The sequence below is a fragment of the Amblyraja radiata genome, chromosome 22, assembly GCF_010909765.2.
Source record: "Amblyraja radiata isolate CabotCenter1 chromosome 22, sAmbRad1.1.pri, whole genome shotgun sequence".
Lineage (NCBI taxonomy): Eukaryota > Metazoa > Chordata > Chondrichthyes > Rajiformes > Rajidae > Amblyraja > Amblyraja radiata.
The window spans coordinates 25939612-25964875 of record NC_045977.1 but is presented as its reverse complement, the minus strand read 5'-3'; the positions used below and the strand labels follow the sequence as shown (position 1 = coordinate 25964875).

At 43.3% G+C, this 25264-nt stretch overlaps 1 protein-coding gene and 1 long non-coding RNA gene across 3 annotated transcripts in view; one reads left to right on the top strand and one right to left on the bottom strand.

Moving 5' to 3' along the window:
• Window positions 1-25264, bottom strand: part of mad1l1 (mitotic arrest deficient 1 like 1) — a 649913-nt gene that overhangs the window by 478979 nt on the left and 145670 nt on the right. For both annotated transcript variants that reach the window (XM_033040804.1, XM_033040805.1), the window contains exon 12: window positions 927-1064. In XM_033040804.1, the coding sequence (XP_032896695.1) occupies window positions 927-1064 (138 nt within the window). The remainder of the gene's footprint in view (window positions 1-926; window positions 1065-25264) is intronic.
• Window positions 3806-23463, top strand: LOC116985791. The gene is made up of 3 exons (XR_004415350.1): window positions 3806-4272; window positions 6795-6797; window positions 23453-23463. It is a non-coding gene; the product is annotated as an uncharacterized LOC116985791 (long non-coding RNA).

Below are 25264 nucleotides of genomic sequence, written 5' to 3'. Positions count from 1 at the left end.
AGATGCTAGGATCCGAGCAAAGCAGCACCGTGAATGAAGGTCACACGATCGAACCCTGGGCAATATCAATATAAACACATGAACAAAGCCAAGATAGCTTCACATCCCATGTATTTTCAATTACAATTTTAAATTGTAGTTTCTCTGCGATTATACCACTCGCCCTCTCCAAATTTATAACTTTTTTCCATCAATTTGTTTCAATGGAGTTTTGCAGGTTATACCAAAATACATTCATTCTTAGAGCGACCTTCTAATGATTTAGAGCGATCTTCTAATGATTATACCATGTACATTCTACAACCTATATTTATGAAGCATTAAGGATGGGACAGTGATAATGATCCAGATTCATCCTGACCTCTGGTGCTGTCTGTGTGGAGTTTGAATACTCTTCCTGTGACTGTGACTGTTACTCTAGTTTCCACTCACATCTCAAAAATTCACGGGTTGGTAGATTAAATTAGCCCTGATATTTATGTGAGTGGTAGAATCTGCGGATAGTTGATGGGATTTGTAGGCGATTACTGTACGTTTATCATGAATAGATGCTTAACGGTCAGCACTGACTCAGTGAGATGAAGGTAGACAAAAATGCTGGAGAAACTCAACGGGTGAGGCAGCATCTATGGAGCGAAGGAATGGGTGACGTTTTGGGTCGGGACACTTCTTCAGACTGATGTGGGGGTGGGGGGGGGGGGGGGGGCGGGAAGATGAAAGGAAGAAGCGGAGACTGTGCTGTGGGAGAGTTGGGAAGGGAAGGGGAAGGAGGGGGAAATGAGATGAAGGGTCTGTTTCCATATTATGCGGCTCCATGACTAGATTTACATGAAGATTGACCAAAAGAAAATTCAAAACTTCTCAAAATTCCCACAATCGGGAATCTCAAAAACTCCAATGGTTATGTCGACCCAGAAGCTGCTTACCTCCAGGTCAGAAATATGAACCTGCAGATCCCGAGTCATGTTTTCAGATTCACGAACCCGCCGGTTCAGCTGTGGTGCATAATTGGTAACCAACTCATTGTCGTAGGAATCCAAGATGCATTTCATGCCATCACGAGCCTAAACACATCAAAAGCATGGATTAAAAAAACTGAATTCTTCATTTTCTTCCTTGAATGACTTTCAAATATAAACCGTTGGAAGAATACCCAGTTACCAGGAGAGCTTGGCCACACAGAACTAGATTTACTGATGACATGATAATTGATACAACCAAGCTGAAAAGGTTCATACTCAGGCACTGCTAGATTCAATAGGTCTTCACACGTTCCCAAAGATCATGGAGGGAAAATTACCTCCATGATCTCTTACCAGGTTAGACTTAATGCTGAACTTGTAGACTCCCAGATTGGAGAATAGGGAATGTATATTTTACTCTTTATTTTACAGCAATTTCTATTCATTTTATAGTACATGTGTATTTCCATAAGTATTTTTATATTAACAATTTTTTAAAAATTACATCACCTTTGTAAGTTTTTAAATGTCTGAATAAAGAAAATGTTTTAAACTGTTTAAATGACTCACATGGTTTGACATAGACAGAGTGCTTAGTAGGATGATGACACGAATAATCTCTCCCAATGTCACAAAATGAAGACGCTGTTTATGGATTTCAGGAAGTGGGATGGAATACTACAGATCCATCAATTGTGCTGAAGTGTCAAGAGCTTCAAGTTGCTATGTGTAAATATCACCAACAATCCAACATGGTCCAACCACACTGACGCTACAGCCAAATTCGGCACGTCCCCAATGACACATACCAGTTTTACAGATGCATCATAGAAAGTACCCTAGCAGGTTGCAGCTCAGCTAGGTATGGCAATTGTTCTGTCCAAGACCAGAAGAAACTCCATACCGTCGTGGCGCAGCCTAATCCATTACTCAAACCATTCTCGTCTCATATGCTTAATATATTCACAATCTTCCAACCTAACTTGTTGCTTCCCTTGCACTTTTTTTTATCTGCAAATTCACTGGAGCTGCAACGCTATAGTCTGCACTTTATCTATTTTATAATTTGCACTACTTGTTGCACACATGTATGGTACAATCTGCCTATATAGCATGCAAACTAATTTTTCACTGTATCTCAGTACTTGTAACAATAATAAACCAATGCAATACCAATTTTACATGTCAAAGATTCAGTATCAGATTTGCCTTCTATCAATATTGTCAGGGCAGTCTGGAAATAGGGCATCAGCACGGCACTGCCTGGATTTCAGTAAGCCCTTTAAAAAAAGTTGTAGAAGGGAGAGTAGTCCAAAGGATAAGAGCCTGTGGAATCCAGTTCAATTTGGCAAATTGTTTCCAAAACTGACATGGTTAAGGAGTGTTTTTATAAATAGGAGGGCTGTGGGGTTTACAGCAGGGATCAGCATTGGGACTGCTGCTCTTTCATGCAGACATTAGCGAGGTGGTGCGATAAGTAAGTTTGCGGGTGACATTGGTTATGTTGTTGATAGTGAGGAGTGTAATCTTTGGCTATAGAACAATATTGTTGATAAAATTGACATTTAATCACAGAAAATGTAAGGGGATGCTTTGCAAGGATTAATAGATATACACATTAATACACATACAGTAAAACCGAGGAAGTCTGTGAGACAGTATTCGCAGGAGTTTAGAAGAGAGGGGGATCTCATTGAAACCAACCGGATACATTCTTGCGTATGGCGTGCACAGCCTAAAGTTGTAGGTCAACTTGTTCTATTTGATCTATTTGTTTGTGCACGTCGGGTTGATTGCATTAGTCAAAACAGGGTGGACTACGTAAAGGTTGCAATCTCCCACCCCAGCGGATACTGAAAGGCCTAGAAAGAGAGGATGGAGAAGAATATTTCCAATATTGGAAGAGTCGAGAATCAGAGGGCACAGCCTCAGAATAAAAGGACAAACCGCTAGAATAGAGATGAGGTGGAATTTCTTCAGCCAGAATTTGGTGAATCTGTGGAATTCATTCCAACAGACCGCTGGGGAGGCCAAGACATTAGGTATTTTTAAAGCGGGGATTGATAGGATCTTCATTAGGAACAGTGTCGAAGGTTACAGTTAGATGGCATGAGAATGGGGTTGATAAGGAAAATCTGAAGAAAGGTTCAGACTCAAAATATCACCTATCCATTGGGAATTGATTAGGGCTTTGTTCAAGGAAAAGGTGATAGGACCTCAGACCATCCTGGTCTGGGATGGAGGTATAGACAAATGAGTTTGATGGGACTTAGGAAATGGAAAGTATCAACATGGTGGAGGGTGTTAGAATTCCATTAATGTAAGAGGATCAGTGAAGGACGCATAAAAGAAGAACTGTTTGGTGAAGCAAGAAAAGTCTGAAGCAGTAGGTCTGCCAGGTTGTCATGCTCATGGGTCTTTGGTGGGTGGAGGAAGTGGGTTATTCTGGGCCAGGGAACAACAAGGTTTCGAAGCAGTGAATGGAAGATCTGGTAAAGAAATAAGGTTTGTGACTCTCTGAGAGATAATCTCCTGAATTTGTATATAACAGTGCCCTCCATAATGTTTGGGACAAAGACCCATCATTTATTTATTTGCCTCTGTACTGCACAATTTGAGATTGGAAATAGGAAAAATCACATGTGGTTAAAGTGCACATTGACAGATTATATTAAAGGCCATTTTTATACATTTTGGTTTCACCATGTAGAAATTACAGCGGTGTTTATATATAGTCCCCCCCATTTCAGGGCACCATAATGTTTGGGACACATGGCTTCACAGGTCTTTGTAATTGCTCAGGTGTGTTTAAATGCCTCCTTAATGCAGGTATAAGAGAGCTCTCAGCACCTAGTCTTTCCTCCAGTCTTTCCATCACCTATGGAAACTTTTATTGCTGTTTATCAACATGAGGACGAAAGTTGTGAAAATGAAAGTCCACTATGCCATTATGAGACTGACAAACAAGAATAAAACTGTTAAGAGACATCAGCCAAACCTTAGGCTTACCAAAATCAACTGTTTGGAACATCATTAAGAAAGAGAGCACTGGTAGGCTTACCAATCACAAATGGACTGGCAGGCTAAGGTACACCTCCACAGCTGATGACAGGCAAATACTCTCTATAATTTTTTTTTTAATCCCCAAACACCTGTCTGACAGAACAGAAACACTCTTCAGGAGTCAGGTGTGGATTTGTCAATGACCACTGTCCGCAGAAGATTTCATGAACAGAAATACAGAGGCTACACCGCAACATGCAGACCACTGGTTAGCCGCAAGAATAGATGGCCAGGTTTGCCAAGAACTGTGTCCCAAACATTATGGTGCCCTGAAATGGGGGGACTATGTAAAAATACTGCTGTAATTTCTACATGGTGAAACCAAAATGTATGAAAATGGCAATTAAAATAATGTTTGGGACAAAGACCCATCATTTATTTATTTGCCTCTTCTCCACAATTTGAGGTTTGTAATAGAAAATATCACATGGTTAAAGTGCTCATTGTCAATTACAAATCTCAAATTGTGGAGAAGAGGCAAATAAATAAATGATGGGTCTTTGTCCCAAACATTATGGAGGGCACTGTGCCTACTAACACTCGCTAAAATAAATCAAAAAAATACTATATCAATATCATGGTATGCATTATTGAAAATTGTGAGAGTTTGGGATATTTCTGGGTTGTAATCTATTTTGTGGTTCAGATAACATGTGCAAGTCTTGCAGTTTTGATTTGGTGGTTTATTATGTCAATAAGATTTCTAACTACCCATAGATATTCCATTATTCATAATTCATCCCACTACCACTTAGTGGAAAAATGCGGGCAGGGATAAGATAGTGCATTGTAAATCGTTTGCATAAATTGTAAAACTTCAAGCATTTGCATCCCCAGGATGACAGAAGAAAAATTGGTGTGGACCTGCAGACGTTGAAGACCTATTTGAGGTGATGAGATCGTTAACACCTCTGATGAAGAAAATGAAGAAGTTTGACACTAATGACACTTAAATGTTTACAGTTTCTCCGCTGTCTGATCTTTTTCTACATTTCTTATTGTTAGCTCGCAGATTTCAATGTGTACGGCTTATTATTTGTGACATTTGGAAGGGCTGGTAATTTGAAATGCAGATTGATATTGTACAGTTATAATAACAGGGAAACCTGCGTTTATTCCCCCAGATTTATTCGATTGCTAGCTACAATTATATTATATATGAGAGCAGGAGAACATTTTTCTCCTCTATTCTTGGAAGAAAATTCTTAGGCTCTACTAAATTAGAAAAGTTTGAGGTTGTAGATCATGTCTTGTTCCCTTGATATCACATTGACATTCCAATCATTTAGTCCATCATCTACTCTTTTGTAATGGATTTTAATATCAAGGTAATTATAATGTTGATGTCACTGTGACTGACCTTAAAAGATACTACAGTTGTGTATCCAATGAAGCCCAACAAGTAATTGGTTGAGAGAAGACCACGACAGGCCACTCATTGTTCCACAGTACAGGTGTTACAGAGGTGATAGAAGTATATATAAGATGTGTGAGGACTTAATAACGATGCTTAGGGAGGATATTGTTGGCGAATCATCCAGTGAGGTTATATGAGTATTCAAGAAGGAACTGCAGATGCTGGAAGATCGAAGGTACACATAAATGCTGGAGAAACTCAGAGGGTGCAGCAGCATCTATGGAACGAAGGAAATAGGCGACGTTTCGGGCCAAAACCCTTCTTCAGACTGATGGGGGGTGGGGGGGGAGAAGGAAGGAGGAGGAGGAGCCCGAGGGCAGGGGGATGGGAGGAGACAGCTCGAGGGTGAAGGAAGGGGAGGAGACAGCAAGGGCTAGCAAAACTGGGAGAATTCAACGTTCATGCCATCCGGACGCAAGCAACCCAGGCGGAATATGAGGTGCTGTTCCTCCAATTTCCGGTGTTGCTCACTCTGGCAATGGAGGAGACCCAGGACAGAGAGGTCGGATTGGGAATGGGAGGGGGAGTTGAAGTGCTGAGCCACCGGGAGTTCAGGTAGATTATTGCGGACTGAGCGGAGGTGTTCGGCAAAACGATCGCCCAACCTCCGCATAGTCTCCCCGATGTAAATCAGCTGACATCTAGAGCAGTGGATGCAGTAGATGAGGTTGGAGGAGATACAGGTGAACCTTTGTCGCACCTGGAACGACTGCTTGGGTCCTTGAATGGAGTCTAGGGGGGAGGTGAAGGGACAGGTGTTGCATTTCTTGCGGTTGCAACGAAAAGTGCCCGGGGAGGGGGTGGTACGGGAGGGAAGGGAAGAATTGACAAGGGAGTTGCGGAGGGAGCGGTCTTTGCGGAAGGCAGACATAGGGGGAGATGGGAAGATGTGGCGAGTGGTGGGGTCACGTTGGAGGTGGCGGAAATGGCGGAGGATTATTTGTTGTATTTGCCGGCTGGTGGGGTGAAAGGTGAGGACTAGGGGGACTCTGCCCTTGTTGCGAGTGCGTGGATATGGGGAGAGAGAGCAGTGTTGCGGGGTATGGATGAGACCCTGGTGCGAGCCTCATTTATGGTGGAGGAGGGGAATCCCCGTTCCCTGAAGAACGAGGACATTTCTGATGCCCTGGGAGCGGATGCGGCGTAGGCGGAGGAATTGGGAGTAGGGGATGGAGTCTTTACAGGGGGCAGGGTGGGAAGACGTGTAGTCCAGATAGCCATGTGAGTCAGTTGGTTTGTAGTGTACCATGTGAGTCAGTTGGTTTGTAGTGTAGCCATGTGAGTCAGTTGGTTTGTAGTGTAAGTTATATGAGTAGACTTGAATACAGGAAGGGGATGATCACCTTGATGAGACTGTATTAGGACTGTATATGAGGAGCAGATGTGCAGGGAGATCACAAATAGCTGTAAGAATAAAAGGGTAATATTCGTGGCAGATTATTTCTCCCACTTTTTTAAAGTTATGAGTGAAATGAGCAGGAATTTGAGAAGCTATAACATTAATAAATTAACATTGGGTGGTAGTTATCAAGGATTGGAAGGCAAGGATTGGTTCATTAAGAAAAGGAATAATGATAGTAAATTGGCTTTACATTACCTACTACTCTGTATCATCATTTTTATATGTACTCAATAAATTATTTTGTTGACGAAATGTGGTATTCTGCCGCATTTTTTTATTTAATACTAATTCAATTGATATTTAAATATTTTGAAACATTTTATAAAACAAAGTCTTACAAGTTAGTCTTTCAATTTACTCATCCTCATTCAAAAATGTATTCTGTGTCATAATGGGTTTACAACTTCACAATTGTCAACACATAGGTTCAAAGGCCACCACTTTTGCTGCTGACTAATAAAAATAATTGACACTAACTTCAAAATAAATAGAAGCAGTAATTGGCCATCGAGCCCTTTGAGTCTGCTCCACAATTTATGAACAACATGATTGATCATCTTATTCAGCATCATTTTCTGGCACTCAGATCTTCAATTCCTTGCATAAAAATCTATTAATCTAGTTCAAATGAATACAACTGATCTTCCTTAGTCATCCTAGGTAAACTTTTCCAAAGATGCACCATCATCTGAATTTTTCCACATCTTAGTTTTTAAACTGTGCTTTCTGGTCCTAGTCTCCTCAGTCAAGGAAATATGCACCTTTCCCTCCATGAACTTGATGGGAAACGCCAGCCTAATCTTTATGAATGAGGCTACATGCCAATGATAATGGCCTTATGAATAACCTGAAAACCCCCAACAAAAGCCAATTGAACAGCTAACAACTGGTTATTGCACTACTGCCGGTTCAGCCAACAGTCAAAGCTGGCAAAAACCATATGAATAGTTTTTATTTGTTTAATTTTCTAAAAGAAATAAGACCACACGTAAAAATGTAAATATACGGAAAATTATTTTAAAAATCTAATATTATGAATTCCCTCATCCTTTTTCCCCCCATTGTTACGGAGAGAACGGTCATGAATGAACTCTTTGAATCCTAAGTGATGAGGAATCTCCACAACATCCTATTCCATGTTGGCGTCCAATGCATTCAGGAAAAAACTATAAACATTCCCCAACAATTTCAGGACTTGCATGTTTATTTGGAAAGTTGAAAGTTGGTCTCAACTCAACAGAAAAATATTGATAGTTAAATAGAAAATTAATAGCTCCCTTCAAAATACAGACTTATAATTCAAATTTCACTCATGCTCATCATCCACTCCAGTTAACCAATTTACAAGTCAGCAAACAAGCTCAGAGCCTCCAAATCCAAATATTCTTTCGATATGTAAAAAGGAAAAGATTAGTGAAGACAAATGTAGGTCCCTTACAATCCCTTGCAACCCAGACAGGTGAATTTAAAATGGGAAACAAAGAAATGGCAGAACAGTTAAACGAGTACTTTGGTTTTGTCTGCACTAAGGAAGATACAACCAATCTCCCAAAAATACTGGGGGACCGAGGATCTAGTTGGAAGGGAGGAACTGAAGGGAATCCACATTAATCAGTAAATGTTGTTCGGTAAGCTACTGGGGCTGAAGGCAGATAGATCCCCAGGGCCTGATGGTCTGCATCCCAGAGTACTCAAGGAGGTGGTCCTAGAAATCATGGGTGCATTGGTGATCATTTTCCAATGGTCTCTCGACCCTGGACTCTGGATCAGTTCCTGTGGAATTTAACCCCACTTTTTAAGAAACGAGGGAGAGAGAAAACAGGGATTTATAGACCAGTTAGCCTTACATTGGTAGTGGGGAAGATGCTTGAGTCGATTGCTAATGATGTCATAGCAGCACATTTGGAAAGCAGTGACAGGATCCATCAAAGTCAGCAGGGATTTATGAAGGGGAAATCATGCTTGCCTAATCTTCTGGAAGTTTTTGAGGATGTATCAAGTAGAATGGATAAGGGACAGCCAGTGGATGTGGTGTATCTGGACTTTCAAAAAGCCTTTGACAAGGTCCCACACAAGAGATTAGTGTGCAAAATTAGAGCACATGGTATTGGGGGTAGGGTATTGACATGGATAGAGAACTGGTTGGCAGACAGAAAGCAAAGAGCAGAAATTAACGGGTCCTTTTCAGAATGGCAGGCAGTGACTAGTGGGGTGCCGCAAGGCTCGGTGTAGGGACCCCAGTTACAATTAGACGAGGGAATTAAATGTGACATCTCCAAGTTTGCGGATGGCACAAAGCTGGGTGGCAGTGTGAGCTGCGATGAAGATGCTATGAGGCTGCAGGGTGACTTGGATAAGTTGGGTGAGTGGGCAGATACATGTTAATTATAGCAGGAGGAGCAAAACACCTGCAGCAAAAACCAGACCCAGTCCACCACTGGATTCACATCGGTAGTATGGTGTAGTTACAGGGGAATCATGGATCAGCATGCTGAGTAGGCTAAATTTACGACAATACATGACAAAATCGATAATCAGGAGGTGTTACTGTTTCTCACCAGCAGGCATGTTTTAGGGAATTTGGAATTTTACTAATGACACTGAATATTCCATGCTAGACCTGACAGTACTGGCCTTTTGGAAATGTATGTTTCAGTACCGACTTAATTCCAAGTGCCTGTTTGACACATAGGGTGGGCAGTAGGGCGATGGTCGTTTCACATTGCAACTTAGCGTAGTAGCCTTTGAGCACACCAAAATAAGTCAGGCCTGTAGGATTTAGGCATGGATAAAGAGGCAGGAGGAGCAAAAAGGCAGCAACTATGCACAGAAACATATCATAAAAATGGTATTTGTTCCTTTTGAGTTACCCAATATTTTTGTGTTGCTATCCAACGAAATACTGCTGCTTTCTGGTGCCTGTTGTCACTGCCGTATAACTAACTTAACAAATATATTAATTATAACCTATATTACACATCATTGCAACGGTTCATAGCTTATCTATAGAACTTTTGTGGCCTAATGATGATAACTATGATCGCCGGCTTGGCTAAGCCTATTCAAAAGATCAGGCATCCCATATTGTGCGTTCTGCTAAGCCAATTATTTTATGCTACAAAGAAACTTAAGTAGGTGTGCAATTTGTACGTGGATCATGAAAAGGTAAAGTGTATATTAATATACAACATTAAAAATCGGAATGGCATTTATCGTTGGCTGGTGGATGTTGACATTACTTGAACTTAGCTGTAGTACAGGTGCACAACCTTTTATCCGAAAGCCTTGGGACCAGACACTTTTCGTAATTCGGAATTTGTCGGTCTTCGGAATGGAAATTTTTTTGCGTAGATTTTAATGGCTGGCTCAGTGGTAGAGTGCTCGGCTCATATCCGCAAGGTCGCGAGTTTGCACCTTGATCCCGGCAGTTCCTCGGTCGCGAGTTTGAGACTTCAATGTAGTTTTTCTTGCAGAATAAATGTCTGTATGAAATGCAGTGTGTTGAATGAATTCCTGAATTTATAAATGTGACCGCAGCATTGAATCACCTCTCGCACTCATGTCACCCTAGCGGGGCTACATGCCCTTAGGCGGCCTAAGGCGACATTTTCACACTCTTATATCCGTGTGCAGCAGAGGCGACGTGCGTTTGGCGCCAAACGTGAGCTTTGGTGTGCAGACGACATCCTGGAAAAAATGTCCGGTTTCTTCCAGGTAGGCGATATACCCTCCCGGGCAATATACCCTCCACTTCTCTTTTATGAAGGGGATTTAGTTCCCCTTTCTTCCAGGACCGACCGGAGGTTCCGCTGTCACCTCTGCGGGCCGCCCTCGGTGAACGTCCTGTCTCCCTGTCCCTGGGATAGTAGGGGGCGATCAAACAGCACAATACCCCCCTCCCCCTCCAACTCCAGAGGAATCCGCTCCCCGATGGGCCGCTACGGCGACAAGTGGCAGTTCGCCCACAGCCCGAGCTGCGCCACCCCAAGAACAAGACGTACCTTGCACATCAGCTTCTGCCCATACGGGGAGCGTGTTCCTCTGGAGTTGGAGCGGGGCTGGGCTGGAGTTGCTGATCTGGGATCTCCGTGCTTGCAGTGGGCCTGGGGGTCGGTGTCCCGATGAGGGGGCTGTGGGCGAACTGCCACTTGTCGCCGTAGCGGCCCATCGGGGAACGGCTTCTGGTGGTCCTGATGTCTCCGGCCAGTTTGCAGTTTTCCTCTGGAGTTGGAACGGGGCTGGGCTGCTGCTGGCTGTGGGTCTCTGGGATCTCCGTGCTTGCAGTGGGCCTGGGGGTCGGTGTCCCGTTGGTCCTGACGTCTCCGGTGACTGGCACTGACCTGCTAGCATTGCCGACATGAAGACAGTGCATAGCCCCCGCGGCGGTGCAATGGGCGGGGAGCTGGAGAGGGGAGGGAAGGGGTCACACACATGGCCGGGAAGCAGAGGGGTGTAGGTGGGGTGAAACTGAAGGGAGCGACAATCTGCTGCTGCTGCCCGCTGAGTTAAAAAGTTCCCACGCAAGACTCACGATACACTGTGTATCGTGCTACCGTGGGAACTTTTTAACTCAGCGGGCAGGCAGCAGCATATTGTCAATTATTAACCCTCCCGCGCAATATACCCTCACCTTCCCTTTTATGAATGGGGATTTAGTTCCCCTTTCTTCGAGGACCGACCGGAGGTTCCGCTGTCACCTCTGCGGGCCGCCCTCGGTGAACGTTTTCAAGGACCTTTCTTCAAGGACCGAAAAAATGTCCGCTATTCGGAGGTTTTCGTTATTTGGATCTTCGGATAAAAGGTTGTGCACCTGTAGTATGTTCTCTTAAATGACAATCTACGTCATGTTAATTATAGCAGGAAGAGCAAAACACCTGCAGCAAAAAGAATTCCCATTATTTATGACAAAGTCATACAAAATATGACTTTGGCTTCAAGTTCATTATCTGTCCCCTGACTCACAAAATGAATTTATTGTAGAATACATTCTACCTTGTTTTACTTTTTACTAATAATTGTCTTCTGATGATCTGATCTGCATTGTAATATAAAAGGATTTTTCGATATGAATTCTTTCTCCTTATCTATATTGTAGCATAAACAAAGATGTTCAAAACAAATGTGCTTTCTTCTCTCTGATCCTTTTATTTTATTTATATTTACCATGGAGGGAGTATAGGAGCATAAGGCCTCAAATAAGGCCACCCCTGCCATAGTGGATAAAAATAGGATGTCAAATGGAGAAGGGAAGGTGGCTCAAAATAAACTTTGTACCCACCGATAAAATTCCTCTCAGAGGCCCTGCTCAAGTAGTGTTTGTATGCAGCTTGCAAGTCCTCCCTGTGGACTTTCCCTGGGTGCTCCATTTCCCCACGTCCCACAGCTGTGCAACTGATTGGTTATTTGGCTCATTTCCCTTAATATGTAGGTGGGTGGTAGTAGGATAAAGAAGGGAACTGATGGGTTTATGGCAGAGAAAGAATTACAGGATATTAGTGGGGGGATGGAATTGATGGGGTTGCTCTGGGAGTTGCCATAGGCTCTATGGCTCAAATGTAAGAAAATACTGTATAAGAAATACAAGAACATTTCAATATTGCTAAAGTTATTCAGATGCTTTTCATACATTAACAATTTTCATGTCAAACACCATGCATAATGCATGATTTGTCAATTTTATCTTCAACCTTGGACTGCTTATTCAGAAGATCTGACCCCTACCCCAATACCACTTAATTCCCTTCTTTAAGGTTCAAATCAATGTTAACTATGGATAAAATGCGTGATTCAAAAATAGTTAACATTAATATTTAATGAATGTGCTTTTTATGTATTCAAATCATGATGTTTATATAAGTCTTGAAATTACACCACAAGAAATGCAAAGCTCATAACCACCAAACACCTTACACTTAACAACTTCTCCTTCAACTTTTCGCACTTCCTCCAAATTCATGGCGCTGCTATGGGCCATCGCATGGGCCCCAGCTATGCCTGCCTCGTTGTAGGGTACGTGAAAATGAACAATCATTGTTCCAGGCATACACTGGCCCTATCCCCAAACTCTACCTCCGCTACATTGATGACTGCATCGGTGCTACCTCCTGCACTCATGCAGAACTCACTGACTTCATCAACTCCACGATTAATTTCTATCCTGCACTCAAATTCACGGACCATCTCTGACATCTCCCAACCATCACTGGAGACAGACTATCGACTGACATATATTACAAACCTACTGACTTCCATAGCTATCTAGACTACACTTCTTCCCAAACTGCTTCCTGTAAAGATTCTATCCCCTACTCCCAATTCCTCCCTCTGCACCACATCCGTGCCCAGAATGAGGTTTTCCATACCAGATCATCGGAGATGTCCTCATTCTTTAGGGAAAGGGGAAACCCCTCTTCCATTATAGATGAGGCTCTCACTAGGGTCTCCTCAATATCCAGCTGCTCTGCTCTTGCTCCCCCTGCCCCCATTCATAACAAGGACAGAATCCCCCATGTCCTCACCCTGCACCCCATCAGCCATCGCATACAGCACATAATCCTCCAACATTATTGCCACCTCCAAGGTGATCCCACCACTAGCCACATCTTCCCATCTCCACCCTTTTCTGCTTTCTGCAGAGACCGTTCCCTCCGCAACTCCCTGGTGAACTCGTTCCTTCCCACCCAAACCACCGCTTCCCCAAGTACTGTCCCCTGCAACCACAGGAGATGCAACACCATCCCTAGACCTCCCCCCTCGATTCCGTCAAAGGACCCAGACAGTCTTTACAGGTGAGGGAGAGGTTCACTTGCACTTCCTCCAACCTCATCTACTGTATCCGTTGTTCCAGGTGTTGACTCGTGTATATCGGCAAGACCAAGCGCAGGCTCGGCGATCTTTTCACTGAACACCTCCGCTCAGTCAGTCTTAGCCTAACTGATCTCCCGGTTGCTCAGCACTTTAACTCCCCATCCCATTTAAAGAGCTAATAGTCAAATCTAATAGTCAAATCTAAAATGGAGTCGTTCTTCTACAAAAGCATGGACTAGTATAACAAAAGAATGGCTCGGTGCCAAGTCTGAATGACTTTGTAAATTATATGGAACACAATATGGAGGACAGGTTGTCTTTTTAATAAAGAAATTAAGATGGAATTCTGCAGTAATAACATGTGCTCTTTCAAGGCCATAAAGAAGCCAAGATTGAAAAAAAAATAGCTGACGCTCCAGAGATAAGTAATAACTTGTTATTGGATGAGCTTGATTTGGACCCAGCTTTCTTATATTCTGAAAGGCTATAAAATCTTTCAGTCATGCCATATACAGAGTTGGTAGGAGTGTTTTACTGGTAAGAAAAATATATAATTGTGCTAACTTTCCTTTGTTCTGTGAGTGGAGCCCGAGAAGCACTGAGCAACGTTGTGCTCATTGTAGATCTTGCCACTCCCGTCTGACGAATCAATTAAAGATTGCTATGGTTTACCTTTAACATTTGTTGCTATCTACTTTTTAAGAAACGAACTTTGACACCATTCCCAATCTGATATTTCAGTCCTGGGCCTCCTCCATTGTCAGTGAGGCCCACCGCAAATTGGAGGAACAGCACCTCACATTTCGCTTGGGTACCTTACACCCCAGTGGTATGAAGAATGACTTCTCTAACTTCAAGTAGCCCTTGCTTTCCCTCTCCATCCCCTCCCCCTTCCCAGTTCTCCCACCAGTCTTACTGTCCCCGACTAAATTTTATACCTGTACCGCCCACTCCCCTGACATCAGTCTGAAGAAGGGTCTCGACCTGAAACATCACCCATTCCTTCTCTTCAGAGATGTTGCCTGTCCCGCTGAGTTACTCCAGCATTTTGTGTCTACCTTCATACTCCTAGTTAATTACAGTTATAGTACAAGGTGTAGCATTGATTTAGATAAGTATTTTTGTAATAATCCTAATTTATCAATAAATGAAGGGATTATCCAAAAAATAACGCTATTAATATAAAACATACTTATGACCTTTGGATAGGCAATGTTTCAAACTGCCAATATACAGCACACAGAATTTGTCATTGTCTGCATATACTTATCTGAAGTTGAAGGGAAACTAATTAAAGTGAAACTAAGTGATACTAACATGCTCTCATCTCTTACATAAAAAACCTCCAACATCGGGAACATGTTTCCTGCCTCTAGCATGTCCAAACCCTTAATAATCTTATATGTTTCAATAAGATTCCCTCTCAATTCTTCTGAACTCCAGAATATACAAGCCCAGCCGCTCCATTCTCTCAGCATATGACAGTCCCGCCATCCCGGGAATTAACCTAGTGAACCTATGCTGCACTCCCTCAATAGCAAGAATGCCCATCCTCAAATTAGGGGACCAAAACTGCACACAATACTCCAGGTGTGGTCTCACTAGGGCCCTGTACAACTGCAGAAGGACCTCTTTGCTCCAACACTCAACTCCTCGTGTTATGAGTCTGTGAATACCACAAACTCAATAAATAGAGCCATCATAGCAAAATATAAAAAACACTCTTGAACTCGACCATGGAAAGGATAATCATGTACAACACGTTTATTTATTTTAAAGAATTACAAATCAGAAAAAAATACATCCAATGAATAATTCAAAAGACAAAGAGAGAAAATCAACATTGAGAAAGGGAAATCTGAATGACAAGATAGAGCAAATGTATAAATAGTGAGCAAGGGTCTAGAAATGAAAAACAACCTACAAATTATTAGAAACGGAGTGCACACATTCCAGGGAACTAACATCAAGAATGGATCAGGGGGGTGGGCCAGGCAGGCGAGGGGACAGTCAAACAGGATTGGGAAAGGTGGACATGAGTTAGGGCTTGGAGTCGGCAGCAGAAGGCTGGGAGAAGGCAAGAGCAGCATTGTCAAAACTGTGGTAGCTGGGGTCTCATAACTCCCCTCTAAGTAAGGTCCCACTTAGGCATCTTCATTAAGTGGGAGGCCGTAGTTCTGGAGGAGGACAGAGTGGGAAGAGGATCAGTCGAGGAAGAGAATTGTGGAGATATCATAGAAACATAGAAAATAGGTGCAGGAGTAGGCCATTCGGCCCTTCGAGCCTGCACCACCATTCAATATGATCATGGCTGATCATCCAACTCAGTATCCTGTACCTGCCTTCTCTCCATACCCCCTGATCCCTTTAGCCACAAGGGCCACATCTAACTCCCTCTTAAATATAGCCAATGAACTGGCCTCAACTACCTTCTGCGGGAGAGAATTCCAGAGATTCACCACTCTCTGTGTGAAAATTTTTTTCCTCATCTCGGTCCTAAAAGATTTCCCCCTTATCCTTAAACTGTGACCCCTTGTTCTGGACTTCCCCAACATCGGGAACAATCTTCCTGCATCTAGCCTGTCCAACCCCTTAAGAATTTTGTAAGTTTCTATAAGATCCCCCCTCAATCTTCTAAATTCTAGCGAGTACAAACCTAGTCTATCCAGTCTTTCTTCATATGAAAGTCCTGACATCCCAGGAATCAGTCTGGTGAACCTCCTCTGTACTCTCCTGCAGGGGAGAGAATGCATTTTGATAGAGCGAGAGTGAGTATGAAAGATGGATGACTAAGTTAGGGGGAGATAAAGATGTTATAGTCATGGGGTTACCGAGTCATTTGGAGACAAACAAGGGAGAAGATGGGTGAGTGTGCGGGCACGAATGTGTATTGTACCCATGTGTGGTTAAACTAGTGCACATGAAATAGAAGTACAATTACAGGAATCACCTGCCGTGAACTGCTTCTGATGTAAATTATCTTATAATAAATAAGGAAATATCTCAACATCAACTGTCACCAGATTTCCCTACTTTTGTGTTCCATTCACTTTGCAACATCAGCTGATATTCCATCACCTTCCTAACAGCTTGCGTGCTGAGCTTGATAGAAAATCTCACAGCTTATTTTTATGTTTTTGTGTGTGCGAGAGCGAGTGTGCGTATGTGCACCTATGCAAATGGCCATACAATCTCATTCCCTTAATTCCCATGGAGCCAGGTCCTCAAACACCTTGGCTGTCCTACAGTTGGGACAAAGGCCCCACTCCATCAAGATTGTTGCAGAACTGATGTGTAATGTCTACCTTGTGTTAGAGAAATTCATGTGTAGGCATCCATGCAGTGGAAATAAGTCATCCTTGATCTTAAGTGATGGAGGGGGTGAATAATAATAATTTTCTTCAATTTTGGCATGGCATTTGATGAAATCAACATAACAGATTGATTAGAAAATTCAAAGTTTCAGAGATGACAACAAAGTGCCAGGTTGAATACCAAACTGGTTCAGTTGCATGAAACAAATGGTAATGATCCACTGGGTGTTTTAGCAAATGAAGGGCCGAGTCCAATGGTGTTCTACTGGGTGCAGTGCAAGCTCTTTTACCTTTCTTCACGTGTTTCAATGATTTAGGTTTAAGCGATCACACAGTTGAAGATGATTCCAAATTTGGCCATAGGTTTGATAATGAGGAAGATATCCAAGGTTTTCAAGATCATATCAATGGACTTGCTTGGTGGGCAACAATGCAATCCTGAGAATTGAGAGTTAGTGATTGGGAGTATGAAAGGGTAGGGGAGAGGAGAAATGTAGTGATGGATACTGGTCATGAAATATGTGATGAATAAGTTGAATATTGAGGAAGGATTCCAACTGTGCAAGTCTTTCCAACAATTTCACATTTGAATGTCTCAGTACTGAGATGTCCCTTAAAAGTCAAAGTTAACCATTTTGTAACTATGGTAACTACTATTCATCACACCTAGATGTACACAATTTAGTATACTACCACACCGTGTCTCCTTCGCCATGAGGGACAAAGTAGTATCGGCGCTGCACAGCATGGTAAAAATGGGCATCCTAAAGGCGGTCAGCGAACCCACCAAGTGGGTCTCCACCATGGTTGTTGCCGCGAAAAAGGACAAAAGCGAAATACGCATTTGCATCAACCCCAAAGATCTAAACCTTGCCATCAAACGCCCGCACTACCCCATGAGAACAGTAGAGGATGTCACTGCACAGGTTGGTCCGGCCACAATCGTTTCTGTCCTCGATGCCAAGAGCTCCTTCTGGCAGATACCGCTAGACGAGCATTCCTCCAACCTGACAACTTTCAGCACCCCCTTCGGCAGATTTATTTCCTCCGAATGCCATTCGGAATCAACTCTGCCAGCGAGGTGTTCCAACGGACAATGGAGCAACAGTTTGCCGGTCTACCGTGTGCCATGATCGTTGACGACATCCTGGTCTACGGTAAGGATGCCGCTGAGCACGATTTCAACCTCCGCCAAGTCCTAGACCGGGCCCGGAAGATCAACTTGAAACTCAACCCCAAGAAGTGCCGATTCCGCGTCCCCGAGGTCACATATGTTGGACATGTATTCACAGCCTCGGGGCTGAAACCCGACCCACAGAAAACGACTGCCATCTCCGAGATGTCATCACCCACTGATGTGCCCAGCCTGCAACGTTTCCTGGGCATGGTAAACTACCTGGGGAAGTTCATCCCCGACCTCAGCGAGCTGAGTGCACCCCTGAGGGATTTGATAAAGAAGGACACGGCCTGGGCTTGGTTCCCTCAACACCAAAAAGCTTTCGACATCCTTAAGTCCAAGCTGATCAGTACCCCCACACTTACATTTTTTGACCTGCAACGTCCCATTATTATCACCTGCGACGCCTCTCAGTTCGGGCTCGGTGCCGCTTGCCTGCAGCTCCATGACGGCCTGCAACTGCCAGTCTCCTACGCGTCCCGTACCATGGCCCCTGCCAAACAGCACTACGCACAGATCGAGAAGGAGCTACTGGCCGTGGTGTTTGCCTGCTCCAAATTCGAGGACTATATACTCTGCAACACATTCACCATCGAAACAGATCACCAGCCGCTTGTCACCATCCTCAACAAGTCGATCCATGTTGCCTCATCCCGACTGCAGCGCATGATGCTGCAGCTCCAGCGTTTCACTTTCAAAATCGTTTTCCGGAAAGGCAGACATGTTCGTGGCCGACACGCTATCCCGCGCCCCGCTAACATCCACCGATCGCCACCGCTATGAAATGTCTGACCTGATGGTGCTCAATGTCAATATTGTCCCTTCACAGCAGATGAAGTCCCTGGTCAAGCACACTGCCGATGATCCTGCCCTGCAACAGCTTGCTGCCATCATCCAGCAGGGCTGGCCCAACCGTCGTTCCGCTCTGCCGGCTGGCGCCGAGCCCTACTTCCTGGTCCGTGATGAGCTCGTACTCCACGACGGCGTGATTGTGAAAGGACACAAGGTAGTAGTGTCTGCACGACCACTATTTTCAGGCCGCTCATAACGGTCATCCTGGGGCCGAAGCCACCTTGTCTCACGCCCAGAGCCAGTTCTACTGGCCTGGTATGGCTCAATACATCCGGGAGAGGGTATCTTCATGTTCCACCTGCAACAGCCTCGCCCCCCACCAGCAACGACAGCCGCTTCTGCAGCAGGCTACACCCGAACTGCTCTGGATGGCGGTTGCCACTGACATTTTCGAGTGGCGAGGCAAACACTTCCTGGTACTAGTCGACTCCTAGTCCAACTGGTTCGAGGTTGACCAGCTGCATTCCCTCACCTCTTCGGCCGTTGTCGAAAAGCTGCGCCGCCATTTCTCTACCTTTGGCACCCCGGCCAGCCTGCAGTCAATTCACGAGCTCCGAGTTTCGGGCTTTCGCAACCAGCTGGAACTTCCGCCACTACACCAGCAGCCCTGAGTACCCGCAAAGCAACGGTCTGGTCGAGTGCGCCGTTCGCAGTGCAAAGAACTTACTGGAACAATGTCGTTTGTCTAACTCTGATTTCTTTCTAGCCCTCCTCAACATATCCCGTGACCCTGCCATGGGCTCCCCTGCTCAGCGGCTCATGTCTCGCACTACCAGACCACCGATCCCGGTGGCCCAGCGCTCACTCGTCCCCTCTGTCCTCAAGCCCGCTGCTGTTCAGGAGCGCATTGCCCTTAAGCGCGATGTTCAGAAACGCTCCCATGACAAGTCCTGCCGCCTTCTGCCGCGCCTTTTCCCCGGTCAAGTTGTCCACATGCAGACCCCCACCGGTCACTCCCGGCTCGCTACCGTAGTCACCACTGCTGGGTCGCCTCGGTCCTATCTCGTCGACCATGCAGGAACCATCTACCGCCGGTCCCGCCAACATCTGCGGCTCGTCAACGAGCCGCGACCACCACCAGCAGATCCTTTTGCTCCCCTGCTGAAATTTCAGCCTCCAGGCGATGCTCGGCCCATCGCTCCTCGCATGCCACGGTCTCTACCCTCACAGCTCTATCCGTCCGCTCCTCCTCCGGTTCACCCTCCCTCACCTGCCCGCGCGCAGTCCTCTGCGAGTCCCGCATCCCCTCGTGCCCTTCTGCCCTTGTCTTCTCCGTTCCCGCCCGGCTCACCTGTTCCAGTGCAGCCGTCTGCACCTGTCGCCGTACTGCCTCCACTTGTTCCTGCAGGGAGGGGAGATGGCGAGATGCGAACCCGGTCGGGACGTGTTGTCAAGCCGCCTGTCCGCTATGGCGATTTTGCTTAACCATTTCTACTCATTTGATTGTCAGCGCATGAGACGTGGTTGCCCTGTCACTACTTTGTTTGTCTTTCGTTTCCAAGGGGAAGGATGTAGATGACATATGCATGTGACCCTTAATATAGTTACCTCATCACTACTAACCACTCCCCATATCACAAGTATAATTACAACCTCCCCACCCACATATCGCTCTCTAGTTTCCGTGACAGACCACGTACAGCTAGTGCTCTCTGTAATGCCACAGTATGAATGTAATAAAGAAGTAAAGTCACAGTGTGTCGATAACACTTCTTTACACTATTCATTATCTAGATATAAGATTGCTCAACTATTACCATTCATACTTACTAAATAGCAGCCAAAGAATTAAGTCATGTTATGGGTTTTTGAATAGATGTTGACTCCCTCCACTACCAAAGCACTTATGAAGACAGGTTTATGGATCCTCAGCTTTCCCTTCCTGAAATTAACAATATGCTTCTTGGTCTTGCTAACATTGAAAGCAAGATTGTTGTTCTGACACTTCTCAACTAGATTATCAATCACCCTCCTGTACTCTTGGCTCATTGTTCCCCATTATTTATCCAACAATATGGTTTTGTCAACAAATTTTAAAATGATGTTGGAATGATGTCTGGCTACACAGTCTTGGGTGTGGAGAGAGTACGGCAGGGGACTGAGCATACAATCATTTGATACCCCTTGAATATACTGATGGATTTCTGCATATTTTCCAACTCGCAGACAAAATCAATGTATGGACATCTGTAAAACTGGAACCCATTCATTAATCAAAGATAGCCTGTACTATATTTTAAGAGACCAAATATAAACTACTTGGTATACAGTGTGTATTGAACTAGTCAATTAGCAGGAGTGACACAAAATTAATGAAAGGAATTTAATCCAATTACAAAGACTATGACTAAGAACATAAGAACTACTCATCAGCATCCAGAGTGGCCAACTTCTTATTATGACACTGTCACTCTCCCCAACTGTAGGATGGCATCTCCATTATTATTACTCAAATCCTTATGCAGTAATGTACATCAAACCACTTGATTTCCTAACTCCTTCTGTACCTGCATATTAACTTTCAGTGATTTATGCACAAAGGCATCCAGGTCCCTCTGAATATCAACACCTTGCAATCTGCATTTTTTTTTAAATAGCTTGCCTTTCTAACTATTCTACAAAAATGGATCCAGCTGCCGTGTTCTTACCCATTAAATAAACGGTCTATATCCCCATCACGTGCCTTTCTACATTCGCCCCTCAACCAACATGCATCAGCAAATTGTATCAATTATATTTAATCCCATCAAAAAAATATTGGTAAATCCCTGCAGCATTCCACTCATTACAATTTTCTAAACTGAAAATGACTCAACTATTCCTGTGATTTCTGTACATCAATGTTCAATTCACATCAGTGTATTAACCCTTTATTCATGATCTGAGTTTGTCCAGTAATGATTGGTGTGGTACCTTCTACATGGCCTTCTGAAAGTCCAAGGACACTGTCAACTGCATCACCCTTATCTATTTCACTAGTTAAGCGGCCAAGAGCTCAAACAAATTTCACAGATATAACTTTCATAATTCCAGATGCCAAATCCCATTAGTATTTTCATGGAACCATGCAACCACTTTCTTAATGATAGATCCCATCACCGATACTACTTACATTAGTTGAGCTAGCTAATCACTCCGTTTTCTTCTATCTTAAATTTGGGATTTATTATGCTACCTTGCAATCTGTGGAATATTCTAAAACTCATAACATTTTAGAAAATAATAACACATACACTATTACCTGCCATGCTTTGTTCAGCCGCTCTTCTCTCCCAGCTTTCTTCCTCCCACCCCGAACAATTAATCTGAAGAAGGGTCTTGGACCCAAAGCGTCACCTACTCATGTAATCCAGAGTTGCTGCCTGACCTGCTAAATAACTCTAGTAAATTATGACCTTTTGTGTAAAACTAGCATTTGCAGTTCCTCGTTTCTACAACTATCCCATAATGGTTTCCTTTAAGATCCTCGATCATCAGATTATGGAGACCATTCAGTACCATTATATTTTCCAACACCAACACCGATAAAATGCTAATTTTTAAAATTCCTCTTTCATTACAGTCTGCAATTCTGCACAACGTCTGATTGTTAATACTGGCCAAATTGAAAACACCATAAAATGGAGGATCCCTGCACTTGTCAGAATTACTTAACCCTTCTCAGCTGAAATTTACAGGCTTTGGATGGCGCTAGCCAGTCTAGGCTCAGACTGGTATGCAGAATGGTGAGGGGTCCAGGTGTTCCTCCTTGTTTCTCCTAAATTGTTAAAATGTATAGCAGTTTTGCAAACAAACCCCAAATGCATCATTTCGATTGGATCGCTGCAAGGGCATTGTAAATAATATAAATAATGTTGCGAGACGGTCATCCTGTTGGTTGATGATTGGTCGAACTGTTGAGCCTTGGAGAAACCGTTTGAATCTAAGGGCATATGTTTTAATGTTTATTCTTGTTTACTTCTTTCTGGAACTTTCTTTCAAATACATTGTATTAGTTACTGTATTATTGGGTTAGGAAAATGTCTATCATGTACCGTGTTAATCGATATCTGTTATTGGACTGTAAACAGATCACCCCCATATGGTTCGGCCTCTCAAGGTTCGGGGATCTATAAAAGGTAGCTCCCACAAGGTCCTGTGTCGATCTTCTGGAAGAACACTTGGGACTGCGTGAGTGTCTCTGCTTGCACGAGGCTAGAGGGGCTTGGCCAAGCAGATACAAGGATCAAACCCGCGGTGGTTAGGTATAATGGTGGGGAGCTGTTATTATGTTTTTCCAAAATAAAGTTTAGATGCGCAAGTGCTTGACTCGGTATCTTATTGACTGAAACTAGACTGGGGGGGAAGCTTAGAACGAGCTATTTACATGATGGTTCTATGCTTCTTCTGCCATAGAAGTGACAGAAAATATTTGCTTATTTTCTCCAGCATTTACATCCAAATATAAATATACTGAAGTATTTAAAGCATTGGCGACACTCTGGCTTGCATTTTTTGAAGAAGCAACAAACAACAGTCAATCTGGATTGGCCTCTGGAACAAATATCTGGCGATTAGTTTCTTCCTTAGACTACGATAACATTATGAAGGTAGACACAAAATAGGTGACGTCTCGACCCGAAACATCGTCTATTCCTTATCTCCAGAGATGCTGCCTGACCCGCTGAGTTACTCTTGCACTTTGTGTTTATCTTCGGTGTAAATCAGTATCTGCAGTTCCGGCCTACTATAATATTATGTCTAGTTCTAACCAGTCTCATCACAACATTTATACATTTTCACCGGTTACTAACAAAGGATAAAATTACATTAAGGTAAATTTACAATACAAAAGGTTACGCAAAAAAACAGGAGTATGCAAATGAAATAGTGATCATATTGACGGATAGCTAGGCTTGAAGAATCAAAAGCATTATCCTAATGCCACTGACCTGTTTTATGTCTTCAACTGCAACGAGGATGTGTGATATTTAGACAAGAATTAGCAGAGAGCTAATTGGTCCATTGAGTCAAAAAAGGGTATGAACATTTTCCTTTGGCACCCCAAATTATAGTGTTAGAGCTGTTAGATGCTATTGATTCAAAGGTAACCTACAGCATATGCTTCTCACATTTAAAAGAAGTGAGAAAAATTATGCACAAATCGTACAGCCAACTACCCAAGTTTCAAACAAAAAAAATCTTCAATTAATGCAGGTGAATTTAATAATCTTTGAATCCATCAAGTTCAACTAATCAATTTCAAAACCATGACAAGTGTTCAAATGAATAACATTTGTAAGAAAAAAATCATGCTGGAAATCAGCTATTGAGTCGATTCTGCTCCACAGAGCCAGTTACATTTGAGGCAGTTTTGGCAGGTACTGTAACAACATTTAAAAGATATTTGGACAGGTACATGGATAGAAAGGGTTTAGAAGTATATGGGCCAAACACAGGTAAGCAGGACTGGTGTAGATGGGTCATCTTGAATGTCATGGGAAAGTTGGGCCATGCTGTCTGACTCAAAATCATTTCTCAAACTCAGCCTAACAGCAAAATGGATACAAAGTCATCTCAAATGGATACTACTTTGGCATTTGTTCTTGATAGGGTCCTTGCATACTCGGCAGCAAGACTAGCAAGTTTAATTCTGAAGAAGGGTTTCGGCCCGAAACGTTGCCTATTTCTTTCGCTCCATAGATGCTGCTGCACCCGCTGGATTTCTCCAGCTTTTTTGTCTACCTTCGATTTTCCAGCATCTGCAGTTCCTTCTTAAACACAATAGCAAGTTTAATTGATTCATCAATCTCAATCATTTGGTGTCTCAGCTTGAAAAAAGATGAATTCATTATCTTGATGTACCAGTAATGAAACATCAACTGTTTTTCTCCCCACAGATGCTTCATGACCAGCAGAATACTTCAATCATTGCCCATTTTTCCAGAATCTTCCATATTTTGCATCAGCAAAGTTGATTTGAGTCTATTTGCATCCACTTGCATAAGAAATGCAAACCGGAGAGGGATCAGTGAAAGTTAAAAAAAATGATTGCGCTGGAATTAAATCAAAATATTCTGACCAAAAGAAGGAAACAAATAACAATAACATTGAGAGTTCTATAGAATGCAAAATTGGGAATTAATCATGCAAGATAAAGAGATGGCAGATGAATTAAATAAATAATTTGCATTGACCTCCATTATAAGAGAAGCAAGTCACATCCCAGGAATAGCTGTAAATTGGAAGGGAGGAACTCAGCACCACCTGACAAATTGCAGGAAATGTAGG